At 47.6% G+C, this 19,791-nt stretch overlaps 2 protein-coding genes across 2 annotated transcripts; both read left to right on the top strand.

The window, feature by feature from the left end:
• The first annotated feature begins 769 nt into the window (after positions 1–769).
• Positions 770–7,786, top strand: LOC135829814 (uncharacterized). The gene is made up of 3 exons (XM_065342203.1): positions 770–1,090; positions 2,684–2,774; positions 5,748–7,786. The coding sequence occupies exons 1-3, from the start codon at positions 959–961 to the stop codon at positions 7,079–7,081; spliced, it is 1,557 nt and encodes a 518-aa protein (XP_065198275.1). The 5' UTR covers positions 770–958; the 3' UTR covers positions 7,082–7,786.
• Positions 7,787–10,295: 2,509 nt separating this feature from the next.
• On the top strand, positions 10,296–16,402 carry LOC135829815 (uncharacterized). Its single transcript, XM_065342205.1, has 3 exons — positions 10,296–10,801; positions 11,468–11,561; positions 14,585–16,402. Exons 1-3 carry the CDS (start codon positions 10,718–10,720, stop codon positions 15,928–15,930), a joined length of 1,524 nt encoding a protein of 507 aa, XP_065198277.1. The 5' UTR covers positions 10,296–10,717; the 3' UTR covers positions 15,931–16,402.
• Positions 16,403–19,791: the final 3,389 nt, after the last annotated feature.

Raw genomic sequence — 19,791 nt, 5'->3', positions numbered from 1 at the left:
ATCACTGGTGATGGGCATCGCAGGTATGCAACGCAATCATGGTGGTGATGGGCACATCTGCACGACGGCGTATGCTCAGCATATGCTCGTCCTTGCTGTAGTGCACACTGCTAGACATTATAGCATTTCACATCTCAAGGATTAGACTCTAGCTACAGAACTGGCTACTGAGTATCTCAGACTACCGACATACTGTTAGTATGATAGGGAGAATGCAATTGACTGAGGCAGATGTTGGAGACGTGACAGCATCCAATGAGCGACATGCATCAATTTATTGATACCAGTGCAATTCGATGTCAGCTTCATTCATGGAGCCAAGCTGGGAAGGAAATCACAGTGAATGAGGCCGATTCGCCACTGGCCTTCACATGATCCTCAAACCAGGCTGTAGCCTAACCCATTCTGTTCTCCTTCAACGTGTAACACAAGTAAAGGTCAATAACCCACGGTGAGCAAAACCCAAGGCCTTCACGTGGTGAAGGCAGAACTAATGAGTAATACACGAGACGCCTTGCACACCACCATCGACACTGGAATCAAGCTAGGTGACCTGCAGTCCAAATAGTTTTGCACGCACATACGGCGCCGTATGCTCGTCGACGTTTTTTGGGCGAAAAAGATTTCTGCTCTGTCAGGAATGCACGGTGATATCATGCTGATGTGCGTCAGCCACTGCTCAGCGCGCGCCCGTCCAATTCGCGAGGACCCCGCAGTCAATTTCAATTGTACAATGTTCGAAATTAGCACTCCGCCCCATGGCCCAGTTAGTGATGATGCGAGTTAGCTGCACCGTCGCGCAAGGTAGAGGCTGACTTCATCTCTGTCGGGCTATACAAAGTTTGATTTCGCTCTGTGAACGATTCAGTCGGCAAGATCACCTGACAAGGAACAGTTACAGGGTGGAGCCACTAACCTTCATCAACGAGGAGCAGGAGAGCCGGCGACGAGGATTGTTATGGCTGTGTATACGGACTGTGATGATGCGGCTAACTCGCAGGACAATACCGATGCCTCCACGCTGTCCCAGTACGGTGACGGCGCGGTTCTCAACATATTGGACAGCACATATCTGTGTGCTGCAGAGACGGTGAGAGTAGTCTGCAGTACACACACTCACTACCCAGCTAGGGTCAAGATTATTCGAAACCAGTTCTTCCGCCACGAAGACCTGGCAGATAGAAAAGATGAAACGAAACCCGTGAAGGAGAGGCTCTCTAATCCCCTTAGCAATAGCTACGTGCACCAGAAAAAAGGTGGGATCAATTTGATCACATTATAGTAAAAATAGTGACCTTCGAATCCCGAAAACGGCAAGCGATACAGAGCGACGACTCATCTTCCTTCTTGGCATGAAATGACGACGACCCCTTTCTTCTTAATGCAGTGAATATAACACAACGCGATAGCCTTCATGGTGAAGTGACTATTGAATTCTGACAAGGGGCAAAGGGCATGGCGTGAAATTGTTACAGTCCGAATGCACAATATGCGCACAGCCGGACATAAGGCTGGTAACCTTTGTTTGGTGTGAAAGGCTACGTAGCCTATATAGGTAACTACTAAAAGGTTCCAATAGTCAGCCGAATAACGGCAGATTCAGCTGTGGGATCTTTCACATTAAATTGTTGGGTATCAGGCGAAGAGTTCGTTCCATTATTACCATCATTGGAAGAAGAAACCTCGATCCTTTGGGATTCATCTCAGCAGCAATCTCATTCACCTGTACAATGTGAGATACGGTACTGACTTTGCACCATGGGCAGAATGCGCCCGCTAAAAGCCTCTCTTTCAAGTCACGATTGGGGGGGGGGGGAAGTGCGTAGTAGATCAGAAACCAACTTCTTTTATGGCCTAACCAAAATGACCAACACCGGCGGCGCACGCGAAATGAAGGGCGATCCACTCGCCAGCGAAGATCGATTTCTTTAAGTCTGCCAACTAGAGTACTGTTGATGTTGGACATCACAGTAGCCTGTTTAATCTTCACTGATAATGGATGTGATCGCTAGTCGATCGGACGTTAGAACCATATCGTCTCAGGCCGAGTCTCCGCAGCAAAGTGTGGAGTGCGCGACTTCACTCGGGCTAGTTCCAAGGTATGAACTCGCGACATTCGTTCAGATTGGTCAAAAGACGAATTGCAAATTCCACTGTGTGAACTGAAATGCGGACGACGTGTGCTTGTCTGCTAGCCAATGTCGGGTACAAACTTGTCCCTACGCAATAGGCGAGTAGAATTTCGGTTCGAAATGGAGAGCCGAAGAAATTGTACCCGCATCATTGTACTTGAAGAACCTTGCACTGTGTTTCATAATGGTACCCCCCCCCCTCCCCACACCCCCACACAAACATACTAAGTCTTTGTAGTGTAATGACTGTGTAAGAAATGCAATCAGATTATATTTGGGCCGCACGAGCTCGATGTGGTAGGATCGCATCAATTCTAGTCCGTACAAACAACAACCTGTATCGCATCCTAGAACCCTACTAATTCTCATCGTATTCTGTTCGTCTTCTCTCGATGCGCTGTATGCCTCGTAGTTTTGTGTATGTGTGCCTCTCGGTCTGTGACAACACTTAGTATTTGTATTGTACTTAGGAGCCAACTCTGTCCATGAATACTTGTAGCTCTACCATTGACCTTGTCCCTGCCCATCTTGCTGTCTGCTTTTCCCTACAGGACGCTCCTAGACTGCTACAACCCACGAAAGCAGTGGTATCGCTAAACGTAGGCAGCATTGCGTCTGGTGTAGGCCAAGGCACCGTCTTGGGTATGTTCGAGTAATGTCTCCATTGTAGCCGGCCGCGGTTTTGCCCCCAGAGTTTCATGACTGTGCGAACATTTCTGACAATGGCAGCACCGATTACCAATGCATTGCAACTGAAAATTAAAAGTTCATACATGGGTATCTTCCATGTGAAGACTAGGTTGGTGCGACTTCGGCGATACTTGGGAATTGCGTGTTGCTCCCTACGTGGGATCTCTCGCTTTTCCTGCCGACTTGAATTCTCGCTTGAATAACTCACGACTGGCGTCCAGAGCACACGAGGCGTATCTTTGATGTTGGCTACAATCGGAATCTTGCTGGCAGTTTAGTTCTTTTCCTGTCGGTCTGGAGCCGAAAGAGTAATGTTGTGTCTTGGAATACGAAGGATGCAACCCGTGTGTTGAACGTGGTGTTTGATGACGGTGCGGTGTTGTATGTACGTACTGGCATAAAACTCTGAGCACCAGCATCACATGTATATCGGGCCCATTATTGGCCATGCAACGTGTATGGAAAGGCCTGCTGTATTCTTGCCGTGGACAAGAGAGCAATGTGTCTATCCAAATCAGACCAATCTATGTGTGTGTGTGTGAATGTGTGTGTGCGTGTGTGTGAATGTGTGTGTGTGTGTGTGTGTGTGTGTGTGCGTGCGTGTGAGAGAGAGATAGATAGATAGATAGATAGAGAGATAGAGATAGAGAGAGAGAGAGAGAGAGAGAGAGAGAGAGAGAGAGAGAGAGAGAGAGAGAGAGAGAGAGAGAGAGCATGTGTGCGATCCCTACACTCTTCCTTATGGTTCGATTTCCCGTTCGCCCCAAGTGCACGTCTTCAACCTACAGTCCATTTCAAAACTATAGACGCGCAGTGTTTTTGAAATATTTCAAATTTGGCTGGAAGAATACTTCAGAAGTAGTTTTCGGAATATTGCTCAGGTCCGCTCCACAACTACTCTCATAAAATTATAGTTTCTAAACGATTGGATAACAGACGCCCAATTTAGAAAAAAGTTATGCACAAAGTGATCACAGATTTTATGTGGTATAGATGCTGGCATAACGGCTTTTGCCTAGGTACGCGTCTATAGTTTTGAAATGGACTGTGCGACGAGACGTTAGAGGAGGATGTATGATATTAACCATGCAGGACATGATATTGCAGAACATGATATTGTAGGACATTATTATAATCGCTGGTTAAGGGTGTTGATATCCAAAAACTCTACCGTGACGTCACGAGATATGGAATGATATTGGATAAAACGTCACTTCTTCTGCGCACCAAGGATCGTTAGGCAGAGTCGCTGCTCAATGTTTGTGAGCGAGCCGATGCATTATGTTCGCTTTAGGTTAGTATTTTGTTTTGGCTGTGACAGTGCCTCCAAGTGCTTATCAAGTTAACCTGCATGGCTATGTGCATGGCGTGGGAGATCGCCATGGGGTGGAACATTGGCCTTCCTTACATAAGGTTGTGAGATCGATATTCAAGTACAGTCCGTCTTTAGTGCCTGCATCAAACAAGCAATTTAGTTTTGAGCTGGGTGATTGTAAGGAGATACAGCAGTGCGCTCAGACCTAATATGGTAAAGTGGTACGTGATTTAGAGAAAGAGAAACAGAGAGAGATTAAGACAATGGGGGAGAAATAAAGATAGTGAGAAAGAACGAAAGAGAGAGAAAGAGACGGAGATAGAGAGAGAGATAGCGAATCTGGAAACGTCTGACATAGGTTCATTCATTCTTCGAAAAGTTCAACATGACTGCCAAATGTGGCAAATGGTTACATGGCTGCATGACGTAACCAAGCCACGTTAAAAGTGATTTGTCGGAATATGTTTAGCGACAACTTTCTGTACTTTAGTGAAGCAAAATAGAGTTTTTAAAGCAAGAGGACTAGCCAATTCCGTCGATAATGTTAAACTACACACCCGTTACAGGAAGCTGTGCTTTGGCTTTTGTCGATCATTCAACAGTATAATCTGTGTATGAGGTGACGCCTTTTTGCACAGCCTCCAATTTATACAGAGGTAAAGGGAAGGGGAAGGCGTTGTTATCGACGTAAGACAGAATCAGATTGGAGCATCAAGTGGAAATTTGCGCTGTACCCCTTTGCTATTGGATAAGTAGTACCCTGGACGCATTTAAATCTGCTCGCTAGATTCACCATCACCTGTCCCTCCCCCCCCCCCCCACGCTTCTCCGTCTTGACCATTACTTTTCTTCTTTTATTCACCAGGGTTAGTTAACACCCACATCTCCCATACTGGCTGATTTTCTTTTCATGCCATGAGGTGTTGTCTATAATAGAAATAAGAAGAATGGCGTAACTCCTCTGTAGCCTTGTCATGATTTTTAATTTTTTTTACCGCCCACGGCCGCACAAAGTCCTTCCGTGGGCGGTGAAAAATTTAAAAATAATAAATTAAATATCGTTATGTTGAGGGTAGTACCCTAAACTACATGTACATGACTGTATACTTAACTGCACATGTCCGCAGATTGTGTACACATGTACAGTGCTGGCAACTGAAATCCGACCCCTGAGCGGTGCGCTCACATCGCCAAGACCCAGCACGGGATGGTAAAGCTACGAAACAGAGACCGCTGGAAAGTGGACGCACCGCTAAGGGGTCGGATTTCAGTTGCCAGCGCTGTACATTGTTATGCACATGTACGTACTTTGCAATGTGCGTCCAATTCATGCTGAGTTCAATTCAATCCATTCTCGTTATCTATACAATCATGTGGCTGAGTTGAAAATCGTACACAGTCTGCCGTGTTTTGATGTCATGATGACTTGTTTCAATGATTATGATAGATTGTTCGAGTTTGATTCATGCCGAGCTTCGCAGGAAATTTATCACAAAACCGAATGTCAGCCCGCCGCCATGCAAGACACCAATGTATGCCAGCTCTGCTAAGTCTAACTGTACATCATGATTTCATGCATTTTTTACTTGTGGGATGCGTTTTGCCTGCAGGTTTGGGAAGTCTGGTGCAAGCAGGAATTGAGCCAAAGACGGCGATCACATGCTCGCAGGATATCTCTGAAAGCTTTGTGAATGGCCGGACGCTGATGGCGCCCGCCCCTAGTCCGACGCCCGTGTGTGTCTCAGCTCTCCCATCGTCGACCGGCTGCGGACTGTCTCTTCCAACTACCTGCGTTAGTGACGCTCTGCTGCGGGGAAACGACTATGCAGAGCAGGCACCAATCATCCGCCACTACGCACCAACCCTCGCATCACTTCAACATTATGATGCCTTCAGGATTTTCCCTGATTTTCCCCCATCACCATCCAGGCCGGCACGTGATCAGGCGCAGCTAGGCACCCTGCTCATGCAGCGTTCACTCCACGCTTCCTTGGCTACGTCATTGCATTGCGAGCACACAGCGCAGCCCATGGCATTGGCCTCTGATATGCTGGTGAATGATCCGAGCTCACCGAATCTAACTGATTTCCCCGCAGATCTGTGGATGAGCGCATTGAACGACAATCTCGCTGGATATTCTTCAGAGTACGGACAACTCGCAGCCTGTTCAGCCTCGATGAATCTTCTCCAAGAACAGGACGCACACAGCATTCGGCCTCGTTTCACGTGGTCGTCCATGCCAGACGCAGAGGAAGCATCAGCAGGAGCCACAGCACCCGGATTAGCCCTTGGCCAATCGGTGAACAACTTGTGGGCATCAAGTCATAACACTACCCATGCAGAATGGCCAGGCATCGTGGCAAACAGCACTAGTAATTGTGCTAATAGCACGACTACTAACCAAGGGAGACAGTGCACCCCCGCCAGTGAATGCTTGTCCGGCCCGGCGGAACCGACCGCGACGCCGCCGGTTGCACGACACGCGTCTTGCTCCAGCTGCTCGACTCTCCAATCTGAATCTCTATCCTCGGCTCCTAGTCACAGTGAACTGAGTCTTGCAGCACGCTCACCACACGACCAATGCCCAGAACCACAAGATACCGACTCGGACAATAGTATACGCGAACACAGCACGATCGACGCAACAGCAAGGGGACGCAAAAGATGCAGATCACCGGTGAAGAAGCCCCCAAGACGACGTCGACGCTCAACATACCGCACGGAGAGGCTGCAGCGTGAGGCAGTGCGTCGCAACGAGAAGATCTCGGCCGAGCTGCGCAGGGAGAATGCAGAGCTGCGACGAGAAGAAAAGGCCTTGCGAGAGAAGGTGGAGCGGGCACGGGAGAAGATCATCCTTCACATGGCCAAGGAAAGAGGCATACCGTGTGACGTGGCTGAAGTACTTTGTCCTGCTACCGATACTTGTGTATCTCCAGGAAAATAATTTGCTAGTCTAAAGTAGGGTTATTAGCTTAGGTAGGTAGGTACATTTTTATTTGAATTCGCAGAACCAAACGGGCGGTGTCGCCCATTTATATGGAAGCGAATGGAAACAATAATAATTATTATAATTATTGTAGGAAATAGCCTAACATGATAGCACGGTGTAGTACAAAGCAAAGAACGCTCAGTCAATGAATAACGTTAACGTTAGAATACCACACCGGAGAGGCGGTAAACAGCACACGACTGGTACAGTGGAGTACCGCAAACGTTCAAAGGTTCCTGTAGTGTTCAGTAGTGGGTGCTTCCTTTCTAGTTCTTGGTCATGGACTTGATGCGCTCTGTGAATTATGTTCAGCTGAACAGCTTGAGATTCTGAGTTCGATACATACTTATACTTATGAGACGTTTTCTGTACGTGCCAGTTTCTTCCCACTTGGCCTAAATCTAATGCCATCTGCTATGATGATTAAAACTAATAACGCTATGGGTAGCTTGAACGTAGAGTCACTACTGTGCTAGATGTAAATTTTGGTTGGACTGTCAATCAGTCTAATACAACTAAGGCAGAGGAATGCTCGCAGTGATGATGAATTTCAAGTACTAGTAATTGGTTATGAAATTGGCTATCTGTTTGACCACAGTGAACGGTCAATGTTCTTGTCTGGATATGCGGGCGAGGCACAATAAATGATTGCAAATACTTACAAAAAATATTCGATTTCTTATGTGGTGCATTGGCACCGTGTGGATGTTTCACACACCCCGTCCCTCCCCGTCTGTGGCCATGTACATGTACCTCTAACGTAGGGACCAACGCACACTCAACGCATCCTTGTAATCTGAGGTAGCTGAACTGAAGAAAAGAAAGATTTCTTTCTTGCGTGGTTGGCCTCACCCTCTCCTCAATTTAATTGGATGTCTTGACATGCTACGAGGTGCAGAAATATATAAATGAATACCTAAATGCATATTTTGCCCATGCTCGACTATACGGATCAGGTAACTAGCATCAGCAATTCGTCTACTGACTGCACCGCGCATCCTGTGACAGATTGTGCTTCCACATGCATTTTTCTCCAAATTTCCAACCAGAGTTTGCACTCAAATATTGCCACCGATGGTCTCGGTGTCCATAAAAACATTGATGCGAAATCCCATGGGCAAACATACACATATTGACTGCACATTGGTATCAAGACATTGATGAGATGACACGGCCAACGCCCAAGTCTGCAAACACGTCACAATGTGATTCCAGCGAATCATTGTATCAGCATTTTTTTTATCCTGGAAAGAAAATGGCGACGCTGATGTCTTTACAGAGCCAGCGGTGGCCCAAGGTTTGGCTGGCGTCCAATCCATTCTGCTTGCTTGTTGCTTATGACAGAGCCAGAGACGTTCAAGCAAACCGGGGAACCGCTTAGAAGCGGCAAGCAGATACACACATTACGGCAGCTTTCCTGGCAACATCATCATCCTGAAGTGAACATGTCTCGTTCGGGAATTGCAATTAGCACCTCCACGTATTGAGCGCTGCTTGGCGAGAAAACGAAGTTCTGGCACTCACACCGAAAGGATGCGCTAGAGTCGGACCAAACAATTCCACGCACTCCAATTCGAAAATCACTACCACCCTTCACCGCAGCTACTATAACGATGTAGCGGGAGTCCAATGCCGGCTGGAGATTAGCTGAATCATAAGTGGGAGGTTTGCCAAAGACCAATACATGAGTCTGCAGCCCTGTGCCATCACCAGTTTGCCCCTTCTGCTGTCTGCGGGCCGCTGCCTCTACTACAGTACTGGACTTGATTTTCTGCTGACGCTCAGTCGAATTCCTGCTCGGCCGATGCCACACAAATCAAGGCTTGCACTGGGACAGCATGTTGACAGCTGGACGCGTGAGGTTCATGTCAGAAACTGCCAACGCTCCGTCAAACCTTGACAGGTCTCACACAAAAGAGAGATCGGCCAATTGACAAACAGTCGTCATTGTATGCAGTGTGCCTGGGAGGTGTGACGTCAGTACGGCTGGCACATCAGTCGCCATTGCTGGCCAGGCTATGTAGCAGACTTGTAGAACGTGCATCGTTCAGCATTCACAGGTCTGGCGATCAAGACGCGGTATTACGTCAGGCTGCACTTGTAAAAATCATTCTGCTGTCTTCACTGCTTGTAAATGACGTCTTTTGGAGCGAACTCGTCCAAATGTTTAGCGACCACCTTTGCATTGGAGCTCCCTAATTTTCCTTTCAAACGTGCACAATACCTACTTTGTGTGGTGGCGCATTCCTCAAAGGGACGCCCTGGAAGCCCACAATCGTTAAATATAGCGTATCTTTGGCTTGTGCCAGGTGTCCTCCGAGGTACATGTATCCACACGCAGTTATCGCTGACTGCTTTGACATACCCTCTCGACCTTCCAAATCTTCAGGGTCGATTGCTGTGTCCAGCAATAGCACACAATGGCCCATTAGACTACCGCTTTCACGCCTCCAAATCATTGATGCTACAGATGCTAGGGTGGAGAGGCAAGCATTCATCTTCGAACTGCGAGGACGTAAACACTGCTGAATTCCGCTCACCCTTTCGGAGCTCCCTGCTACAGCGATGCCTCCACTGTGATTCATGAATGAAGGGTGGGAGCATTCTGGGGGAACGCATTGATGCCACCTCCGTCATTGGTGGGATTGTGAGATATGAAACGTCTTCCAAAGGGTTGGTCCCCAAGGGAAATATCTCTTTCACGTCTTTCGTTTTCTGACCCTAATCTGCTCACGTACATTGTATATGCAATGAAATTCCGAATATCATTGTGGTGCACTCAAGGATTCCTGTTACTGCGAACAATGCACATTTGGGCGGCGAGAATCTCGCACACATGAGCTTCAGCAGTTTAGGTCAATCCCAGTGGCGCAGGCGAGTTCACCGCCTGACCGTCGCCACATTCATTTTACATTTGCTTTCAGCGGCAGTTTTCCGGACAATGGTAATGGGCACCCCGAGTCAGTCGCTTCATTGTCACCAAAGATAAATAGTGCAAACACGTGCAGATTTCATTGGCTCTGGGCCATGTTCTTCGTGAACATCTTTGAGTTTTCTAGCGATAAACAGATACCATAACAATGCAGTCATTATAATGCTGGTGGATGGTAAAACGGAGACGTGATTTAGGCACGCGAGTGAATATGATCATCTAGGCCGTTGTGTTTGCCTTTGGCACGTTCTGACCATATTCGTTCGGCAGACTGTACCCAGATGAGTGGTAAAGTAGGACTCCGTGCGCTGGACTAGCTAGGTGTCCATGGTGACTCGATTCAAGTGCGTCAGAGCCCGATCCCTTCACTGACATCACAGAGGGCGACAATTCCTCAGCGACACCCTGGGCCCACACAGAGACAAGGGCGTGAGGGTATTACACTTCAGCCGAGCACGTGGCGTCTTGGTGTGGTTTGCAGCATGCAGTTTCTCGTCGCCACCTCCCTCGCTCCAAAGCACGCAAGGCAACAGACTTCCACACCATTTTGAGCATTTCATAAAGACGGTTTTCACTGCGAGCGCCTCTTACACCAGACACTGTGCTCTATGTGAAGGAGGTCGCTGAAGTTGAGTCTGTACGCGAAGTGAAAGAAGGCTATGAAGAACGTAGGGGCTCTTTTGCAGACCTGTGCAGCGATAGCCGACATGGCTGATCCAGTAGCGGACTTGAATATCGACCAGGTTCGTACAACACATGTTTCCTCCCCAAAATTCTTTGAAGTAGTGGAGGCTAAACAAAATTCCCCCAGGATTCTTTGAGTTGCCCGAACCCGTGTTGCTCTAAGTCATCAAATCCCCCGTGGAAACGGCCAACTGCACACTAACTTTTCACAATTCCAGTGTGCAAAACGTTAACCACCTGTTGATCCTCTAACACTTTCCTTAATTTCCCGCTTGAGCAGGAAAATTCTGGAATTTTTCTCAGCACTTTATCAAGTCCCGCTCAATCTCTTCGCTAAGATATTTGTAATCGAAAAGAGACCCCTTCCACTTGTTTCGGAAAAATAACTTTGAACATCCAAAAATGTCAATTGCAAAAGAGGAGACTGGGTCTCTTTCTATTTCGTCAACCCCCCCCCCCCCCCTCCACGCTCAGCTAGACGACATGTGCATACTGTGCTGAGGAACAGACGTTCCCATAGTGCAATACTAAACCAATCTTGCTACTCAGAAAGACAACAACCCCTCTCAAGACTATCCTCAACTGGGATAATTTACGGCAGCAAATTACATTTGAACTGGAGATTGTAATTTGGTCTCACTCCAGCCCTTGTGGTGCGGACATTGTGCGATTTCAGCACGCATCCGCCAGAGACCAAGGCTAATACTTCTGTTTGTGTCCTACAGGTGTTGCTTCCCGCAAGGACTGCTGCGAAAGACGACAGAAGCTTACTTGCCGCTGGGTCTGATTCTTCACTCTACACAAACCCACCATCCACGTGTAAGTACATTCCCATCCACAATACTTCTAGCGTTTCGTGCTCTCTTCCCTTGTTCTGAAGAGAATTGTGCATGTACTTCATATTCGAACGATGTGCAATGCGCAAGCTGGACGGCTAGCACATCTTCCCGAACGTAAGACAGTAGGAAAAGAGACGGCGAAAGCCATACAGACGAAGAGAATGATACGGACACAGGCAGAGACGGAGTCCGACACACGCATAAAGAGATGCAGAGAAATTAATACAGAGCGAGATCATAAGGGTCTGAGAGTGAACGTGAGCGAGACAGATTGTGTCAGGAGAGAGAGAGAGAGAGAGAGAGAGAGAGAGAGAGAGAGAGAGAGAGAGAGAGAGAGAGAGAGAGAGAGAGAGAGAGAGAGAGAGAGAAAGTGAGTGAGAGAGAGAGAGAGAGAGAAAGAGAGAGAAGAGAGAAGAGAGAAGAGAGAGAGATTGAGAGAGAGAGAGAGAGAGAGAGAGAGAGAGAGAGAGAGAATAAGGGAGAGAGAGAGAGAGAGAGAGAGAGAGAGAGAGAGAGAGAGAGAGAGAGAGAGAGGGGGAGAGAGAGAGAGCGAGAAAGAGAGACAGAGAGAGAAAGGAGAGAGAGAGAGAGAGAGAGAGAGAGAGAGAAAGAGAGAAGAGAGAGAGAAACCGAAGCGAGAGAAGCTGAGAAGCACGCATTTGCACGGATAGGGATGATCTCTAGTTTCCAACAATGCTGATTCAGGAAGGTTACAGCGTCCGTAGCTGCTCATTCCTCTAACCTCACGCGTGGAAACCGCTGTTTTCACACGTTTTCTGCTACAAAACTCGTGCATCACGATAGTTAGGTCACGGTTGGTGTCAAATCCGTTTAAAGGCCGATTCATATTTCATTTCGCGTACGGGAAAGTCATCGTGCGATCGTCGCACGATGGGCCAAAATAGTTGAGCTCAAGTCAACTTTTTCGCGTTTCCCGTACGCGAAATGAATCAGGCTCAAGATTCTTCACAGCCACTTTCCTGATTATCCAAATATGGTTACATTCGCCAGTAGCCTCCTTTGGAAATCCCATACAAGTACAGTACATGTATTCCACAAGCGGCGAGTCTTAAGTCGGTACAGGCTGAAATTACATTAGAAGAGCGCCGAACAAATTCCAGGAAGCTCAGGCCTTTCTGCGTTGCTGGTAGGGGCCGGGGGTCGTCTCACTGATCAGCTTAGAAGCATATTGCCATTATTGGTGGCATGCGTACTCGTACTCTAGCTCTATGGAGATTGTGCGAATGACGCCATCGTGATTAGTCAGCGGAACCGCTTATGGGTGCTGAGTACATAACCCCCCCCCAGAGTCTAGAGTGTGCAAGGCCGGATCCAGCTCTTCATAGGGTCTTGGTCGAGCGGAATCGGATCTTTGCGTCATAATACCGTACACATCTGAGGGGAACCCGGGGAGTCGTGGGTACTCTTGGATCAAAAACAATGGTGCCCTGCCTCGAGACCGGCCTTGCGCTGGTGTGGAGTGTACGCATCAGGGAGTAGTACAATACCATTGTACTACTCCCTGGTACGCATGCCATCAGAAGATCCGATTCCGCTCGACCAAGGCCCTATGCAGAGCTTGATCGGCGTTGTACACTCTGGGGGTTATGTACTCTTGGTGCCGTGCATGACGCGCAAGTCTTTCGAACCGTTGATGGGCGCTGTGTATGACGCGCAAGTCATTCGAACCGCCGAATGACTTGCGCGTCCCCTCAGATGTGTACGGTATCATGACGCAAAGATCCGATTCCGCTCGACCAAGACCCTAATGGGCGCTGTGTATAACGCGCGAGTCATTGGAACCGCTTATGGGCATGAGTCAGTGTTGATGTATTCGGATAGTCTCTAGTAGCATAATAAAAGCTCGCGGCGATGCTTCAGGCAGCTTCAGTTACGGTTGTGCAGTGTTCAATGCTTACCAGACGAGGAGAAGACGAAATGTTGGTAAATACACAGAGAGACTGGCTGCATTTGGGCAGGGCAGAAGAAGAGATTTGCTTTCTCCCAGACCCATTATGCACCCCATTCCGGCACTTCTGCTTAGTGGTTGTGAGAATTGTTTCCCTCGCGCCTCCCCCCCCCTCCCCAGCGTTAGACGTTGCATCTGCCGCTGGATTTACGTGGTGTTAGCGGCCTTGTTGAGTTACCTTGGGAACGGACGGGATAATTTACTTGACTTAATGCTAGTACTAGTGCATCAGCCGTAGCGCACCATCGTGGAGATACGAACTCAGGCGGAGACATGAAATTATTTAGTAAGTCACGCACGTTCATATTCTAAGTAGCTTGAATCATACATGTAGGTATGCTGTCTTGTACACTGCTAGTTAAGATGTACTTACTTGTGAAGCCTATAAGGCGACAAACCTCTGGGTCATCCTAATAAAGATATTATTATTATTAAGGCCGAAACAGCTTGCAGTCTACAGCATTGGGTACTTTTCAACAAAACAATAAGAGGACAGAGAAAGTGTTTAACTCCGATATTCACGCACTAAGCGATCATCAGAAAACAGGGTACTTTTTTAACATGTAGTTTTAGGTGAACATGATTGTGGTAACATTTCGGTGTCAGAGACCTGCCAGGTTTCAGGTGTAATGCAGAATTATTAGGTGACCGGCCTACCCTTCATACTATCATAGAGTGTATGCTATAGTGCCTTTTACATGTACATGTACAGTGTAATTAAATTATCTATATTTAGGCACTAGTGCCTGGTTTCTCAAGCGAAATTACCGAAACTGAAATTACACCGAAATTGGTGGGCCGACTGCACTAGATCCGAACTCCCCCTTTCATCCTGAAGTTTAAATTAATGATAGTGGAGTGCAAAGGAAATTGTAAAAACTAGACTGAATACACTGCCTATTTCCAGCGGTAGATGGAGAGGTCTTAGGATATATTTTCAACTGGCTCGATTTAAGAACTTCTTTGTTGGTTCCGGTGTGGCTATATGTCTGTGCGGTGCGTGCGTGTATACGTATTTGTGTCCGATTCTTCAGCTTGCAATTTATCGTTCATCGAACAGTCAGACGTCACGGCTTTTGCTCCCGCACCGCTACTACCAAATATGGAACCCGGCCTGGCGCAGAGTGCACGCGCTACTCATACACAACCTACTGTTCAAGCGCTTGCTCGTGCAGCATATTCAGTGGCAGAACCTTGCTTGCTCTACGCTGGCCAGATGGATATCCTCGCCGGCCAGACTGGACCATCCAGCGCCGCGTCTTCCCACATGCAGCCAATGTGCCTTCCCATGATTCAAGACCTCAGACCAATGCATCCAGCTGCTGTGTCGTCATCATTCTTACCCCAAACTCCGACCACCCTGAGTCACGAGCGAGTTCGCTATCAGATGCAAACCACCGACCATACTCAAGCATTTCCCTCCTCGCTGTTTAGTGCCGCGGATAGGAGTTTACACGTTGCGAGCACTGCATTGCATCCTGGCAACCAACACCACATCAAGGTGGATACTCAATGTCGTCACGTGACCTCGTCTCTTGATCTCTATGGTGACTCGCAAGTTGGCATGCAGGTCGCAGACTGGATGGCCCCAGTGGCTGTGGATCAAACGCATCACGATTCATTTCGAGAAGGTTTCCTCCCACGCGGGACGATGGTACAGTCTCCATTGGCGAGTGGTGGTCGTTCCGAAGGCCTCTCCGATGGTCTGTCTCAACATTCCAGTGCGAACGATAGTGAGGAAGATCTTCTAATTGCTGCTGTAGCAGCCTCGCTGGTAGATCCTTGTGAACGTGGACTGGCCTCACCCGATGGGCGTTTTACCGCCAACACCGGCCAGGGATTTCGGGAGACCTTCACCTCCGCCAACTTGTCCACCAGCAACGAGTATCATCAGGCATTTCGCGCTCCATACAGAGAACGGCTATCCAGCGCAAGCAGTGCTAGCTCGCTGAGTGTGATCTCGTCCACTGACTATCGGTCCGATCCTGCCGCCACTCTGGGAGACCTGATCAGTGATCTGATCGCAGTTGGACCTTCCGTCGTGGTGAAGCCCGAACAGGAGGAGACGTCCGTGCAAAACCATCCCATGCACGCAATGCTGAAGTCATCACCACCGGCGAGGCCAACGCGCCGCCGGCGGCGACCGTCGGCAGCACCGAGCCCAGAGAAGGTGCAACGCGAGCAGCTGCGCCGAAATGAGCGACTCGCCACAGAGCTCCGACGGGAGAACGCCGCTCTTCGGCGAGAAGAGAAAGCGCTCAGGGACAAGCTTGAGCAAGTCAGAGAGAAGATCATTCTGAGCAATGCCGGCGATCAGGCAATCTCCAGTGCAATGGCGGCGGCGCTGTGTCCCACTGTGGGGAAGTCTGAACCGGAGTGACTTTTACATAATCCGTTAGTTGTTGTATTTCATTCCCACGGGCAGATGATAATAATTATTTGTTCTCTACTCAGTTTAATTTGTGCGTCCACCACTTGATTCCAAACACAGCTCCCTGTTGAGTTACTTGACTTGACCCGTATTTCTGATTATTCATTCCCTGCATTCATTGAGAATTCACCCTATCGCCTGGTATACACCATTGTACATAGTGTACGTGTGGATATTATAGGAATCGTGCCTAGTACCTTCATGTTAGTTCAATCTATAGTAGTCTCTTGTTTCCTTTCACGTGGACATTCAGTGATATCATGACTTTCTATCTTGCCCTATGGTTGGTTATCGCTCCACTCTCGCACAATGTGTGCGGATAAGATCAAGAATTGGTTGTGTATTGGACCGGGAGTCGAGTGACATGAACATCGTGCATGTCCATTCAAAGCATGGGTTTGCTTCATTGTGCATGTTCGGGAAACACTACACTGACAGCGTTTTGTCTTGGTCTGCAAATTGAATATGTTTGCCGAGCGGCAGTGAGAACTCACATGACTAGAGCAATTCATACGCGCTGTATCCCAAGGGTGCTGAGAATAATAGTACGAGAGTCTGAAAAAAATGTTGAACGGTTTCTGTTGGGATGCTGGCTTCGCCAAGGCTCAGTTGTTAGAGCGCCTGCATAACGTCACAGATCTCTGGTTCGATTCACCTGGTGGTGGTGGTGGCAGTCAAGATTGACTTCAGACGTTATTTCATTCTTTTCGATTTCTACGCTCTCAGGAAATACATTCTAACAGGCATTCGAGATTGGGGAAATCGCATCAAAATCGCTTCCATGTAATTTGCCGACACCGCCCGGTTGGGTCTGCAAAATTACCCTACCTACCTATTTACCCAGATTGACTTGCTCGTGTCTACTAGTATAGTGAATACAATATCTTTACAGAACAAACGAAAGGGACAATGGAGGTTTCTATATTTTGACGCAACTCAAAGTTTCTTGCTCAAAGCAATCACCAGGCGACTTGTCCTTAGACTGAGTAACTAAGAGCATGACTGCATTACTGTACATTACAGGATCAACTTGGGTCAGACACCACTTGATTCTTGGTTGCGCCTGCGTACGAAACATTCTGGCTACAATCAACACCCCCCCCCCCCCCCCCCAGAATTTCCCAGATCGATGGTGTCGATCACGTCCAAATGCGCGTTTTCGAAATGGTGATAGCATTGCACGGAGAGGTGCAGAAATTGCACACTACCTCTGAGTAAGACCTCCATCGGGTACAACAGGACGAACATTGAAGTTCATACCATGCTATGAGTGTACTTATTGCCACTTTGGCAACAAAAAAAAACACTAACTTATCCTGTACTCCTACACGAGTGTTCTAGCAAGGTACGTTCGGGCCTGACTGGAAATTTTTATTTCCATTGCTATCAGGTTCGGCCTCATTTTCTCTGTGCTGCGCGGATGAGTTCAAAAAGAACGAAACAGCATGCTGTCCGCAGATTGAGTATTTCGCTCCTGCTCTTGTAGCAGTTGAGCACTCTTGCGTGGGGTAGTGCCTTTGCTGTTTGCGTTATGCAGAGCTCACTGACTTGTCAGTTTGAGCACTCTGGCAAGGTACGTTCGGGCCTGATTGGAATTTTTTATTTCCATTGCTATCAGGTTCGGCCTCATTTTCTCTGTGCTGCGCTGCTGAGTTCAAAAAGAACGAAACAGCATGCTGTCCGCAGATCGAGTGTTCTAGTATATACCTGGGATGTGGAGTTTAAACTATAGTCTACTACTAGAACTAGGGATAGCTCTCTCACTGGGGGAATGCATGATTGTGCCGTTATCAGTGCTGACACCATCCGCCCCTATCTCCAGGAAAGATTTTTGGAACGTGATCTGCAGATCAGAGACGACATTTGTTTGTCTAGGGCCATCCCGGCACGTGGAACGTACGCATTTTCGCTGTCGTCAATCGCCAAGACCTGGAAAACCTGCTTGTCATTCAGGTATTTACGGGCGCACTGTTTAGGACCTATCGCGTGCCGAACCCAACACTCATCTGTGCCAGTTTTGCTGCGTAGCATTGGCGAGCGCGGCCCCAGACGGCCTCTGCGGGCAACTGAACCTATCATAGTCATGTCATCGTTGCCATCAATGTCAAGCAAGGATTTATCTCTTTCGCGCCTGCAGGCGCGCAATTCACATATCGCTAGCATCTACATTGCCCATCCTCTACTGGTCATGTCAGCGATATAAACGCAGAGGAAGCTTGGGGAGGTAAACGTTGAGTGAGCATATGGTGGACGTGTGAGTCGGGAAACAGCTTGCAGGTCCTAGCATCCCGGTGCGTGGCAAAGCGAAGAGCTTGAAGTCATATACATCCAACGGAGCCTCTCCCCCCCCCCCCCCCCCGTCTCACGGAGATAACGCTTCTTCCAAGTAAAGCTTACATTTTAATTTCTCAAAATCAAAGCATGTGCTATCTCACCTGCCACGTGTCGGTGGTTAGTCTTTAACAGATAAAACCAATACTATTGCATTTAGGCCACCCTTTCTTTTTTCGTTGTTTAACGTCCGCGCCCGCGTACCTTTTTGCCTTCGACCGGAAAAAAAAACAAGAAAGTAGTAGTGCCAATAATATGCGAAGTTGTAAATACATGATTGTGTAGTTTCACAGGGTGCCGATCATGACCTTAAACTTATAATCTTGCCTCCCGGGCATGTCTTTGTCTTGTGTTATTTTTCTTTTTTTGTTGGCTATTAAATATCGTACGGTGTGTGTCCTAGTAAAAATCCAGATGTAATGAATTCATGACATGCTACCTCCATGCTATGTACCTGTTTTGTTGGATTCATCAGGCATGTGCTCCAATGTACCATCAAAGAGTGTTGTTCTATGCCTGCAAGTGCCGTTAGACCCAGAAATATTGTATATATCACATGCTTTACTGGTCAAAATGTTTGATTGGGGTTTCCAGTTTTTGGAATGGGCTTTTGTTATTTTTTCGCCCTCCCGCGTACCTTTTCGCGAAAAAAAGGACGTTAAACAATGAATTAACAAAGGGTGGCCTTAGAAAGAAAAAGGACATAGGGATACGAGTTGAGAGTAACTCTCCATCACTGTAACTGGATACTATATACAGTCATCTGAGTTTCAAATTATTGCATTTGATTACACTTCTTCCAAATCTGTCTTAAATTCTAAATGCTCCCTAGAGTCACTAGCCTATCGTCGTCAAATCATCAGTCTCACTACTTTTCACAGATATGTTTGCCATCATCGTGATTACCGTGCTGATTTCCATTTCAAGATTACGAATAGTGAGCGACGACCAAAAAAAATCATTCTTCCCAAATTAAAATCATTGTCTAAGTCTCTCTTCATGTTCCGAACTGCTATTCTATGGAACTGTTTACCCCCCAGTCTAACATCGGAAGCCTCGCTCTATAAGTTCAAAGCTGCCCTCAGGAAATTTACAGCTGACCATGCTGATGCAATCAACGGAATTCCGCCACCTCGCAGTTGATTTTCCCCATTTCTCTCCTCATCAATCCCTACTTGTCTTTGTACATACATCTACATGTACTGTTCTTTCAATAAAATGGACCCCTCGATAGGCAAATTGCCTTTGGGTCATTTCATAAAAATAATCATAATAATAAGTTCGCTGGAACATGCATCCACGGTCTCTTCACATGTCCAAGATTCTCGCTCTTAGTGTCTGCCAACAGAATAGGTTTGTGCTAGAAACAAACACGAGTGCGGTTCTCAGTGTTCAGAGACATAACCTTTCCATGCGGCATCCTCCTCTCGCACGAGCAGTTCGTAAAATTAATGCAGTTCTTATACAGTACTTCGAATC

This window comes from Sycon ciliatum, chromosome 13 (genome assembly GCF_964019385.1).
Source record: "Sycon ciliatum chromosome 13, ocSycCili1.1, whole genome shotgun sequence".
Classification (NCBI taxonomy): Eukaryota; Metazoa; Porifera; class Calcarea; order Leucosolenida; family Sycettidae; genus Sycon; species Sycon ciliatum.
This window is presented reverse-complemented; position numbering and strand designations above follow the sequence as displayed.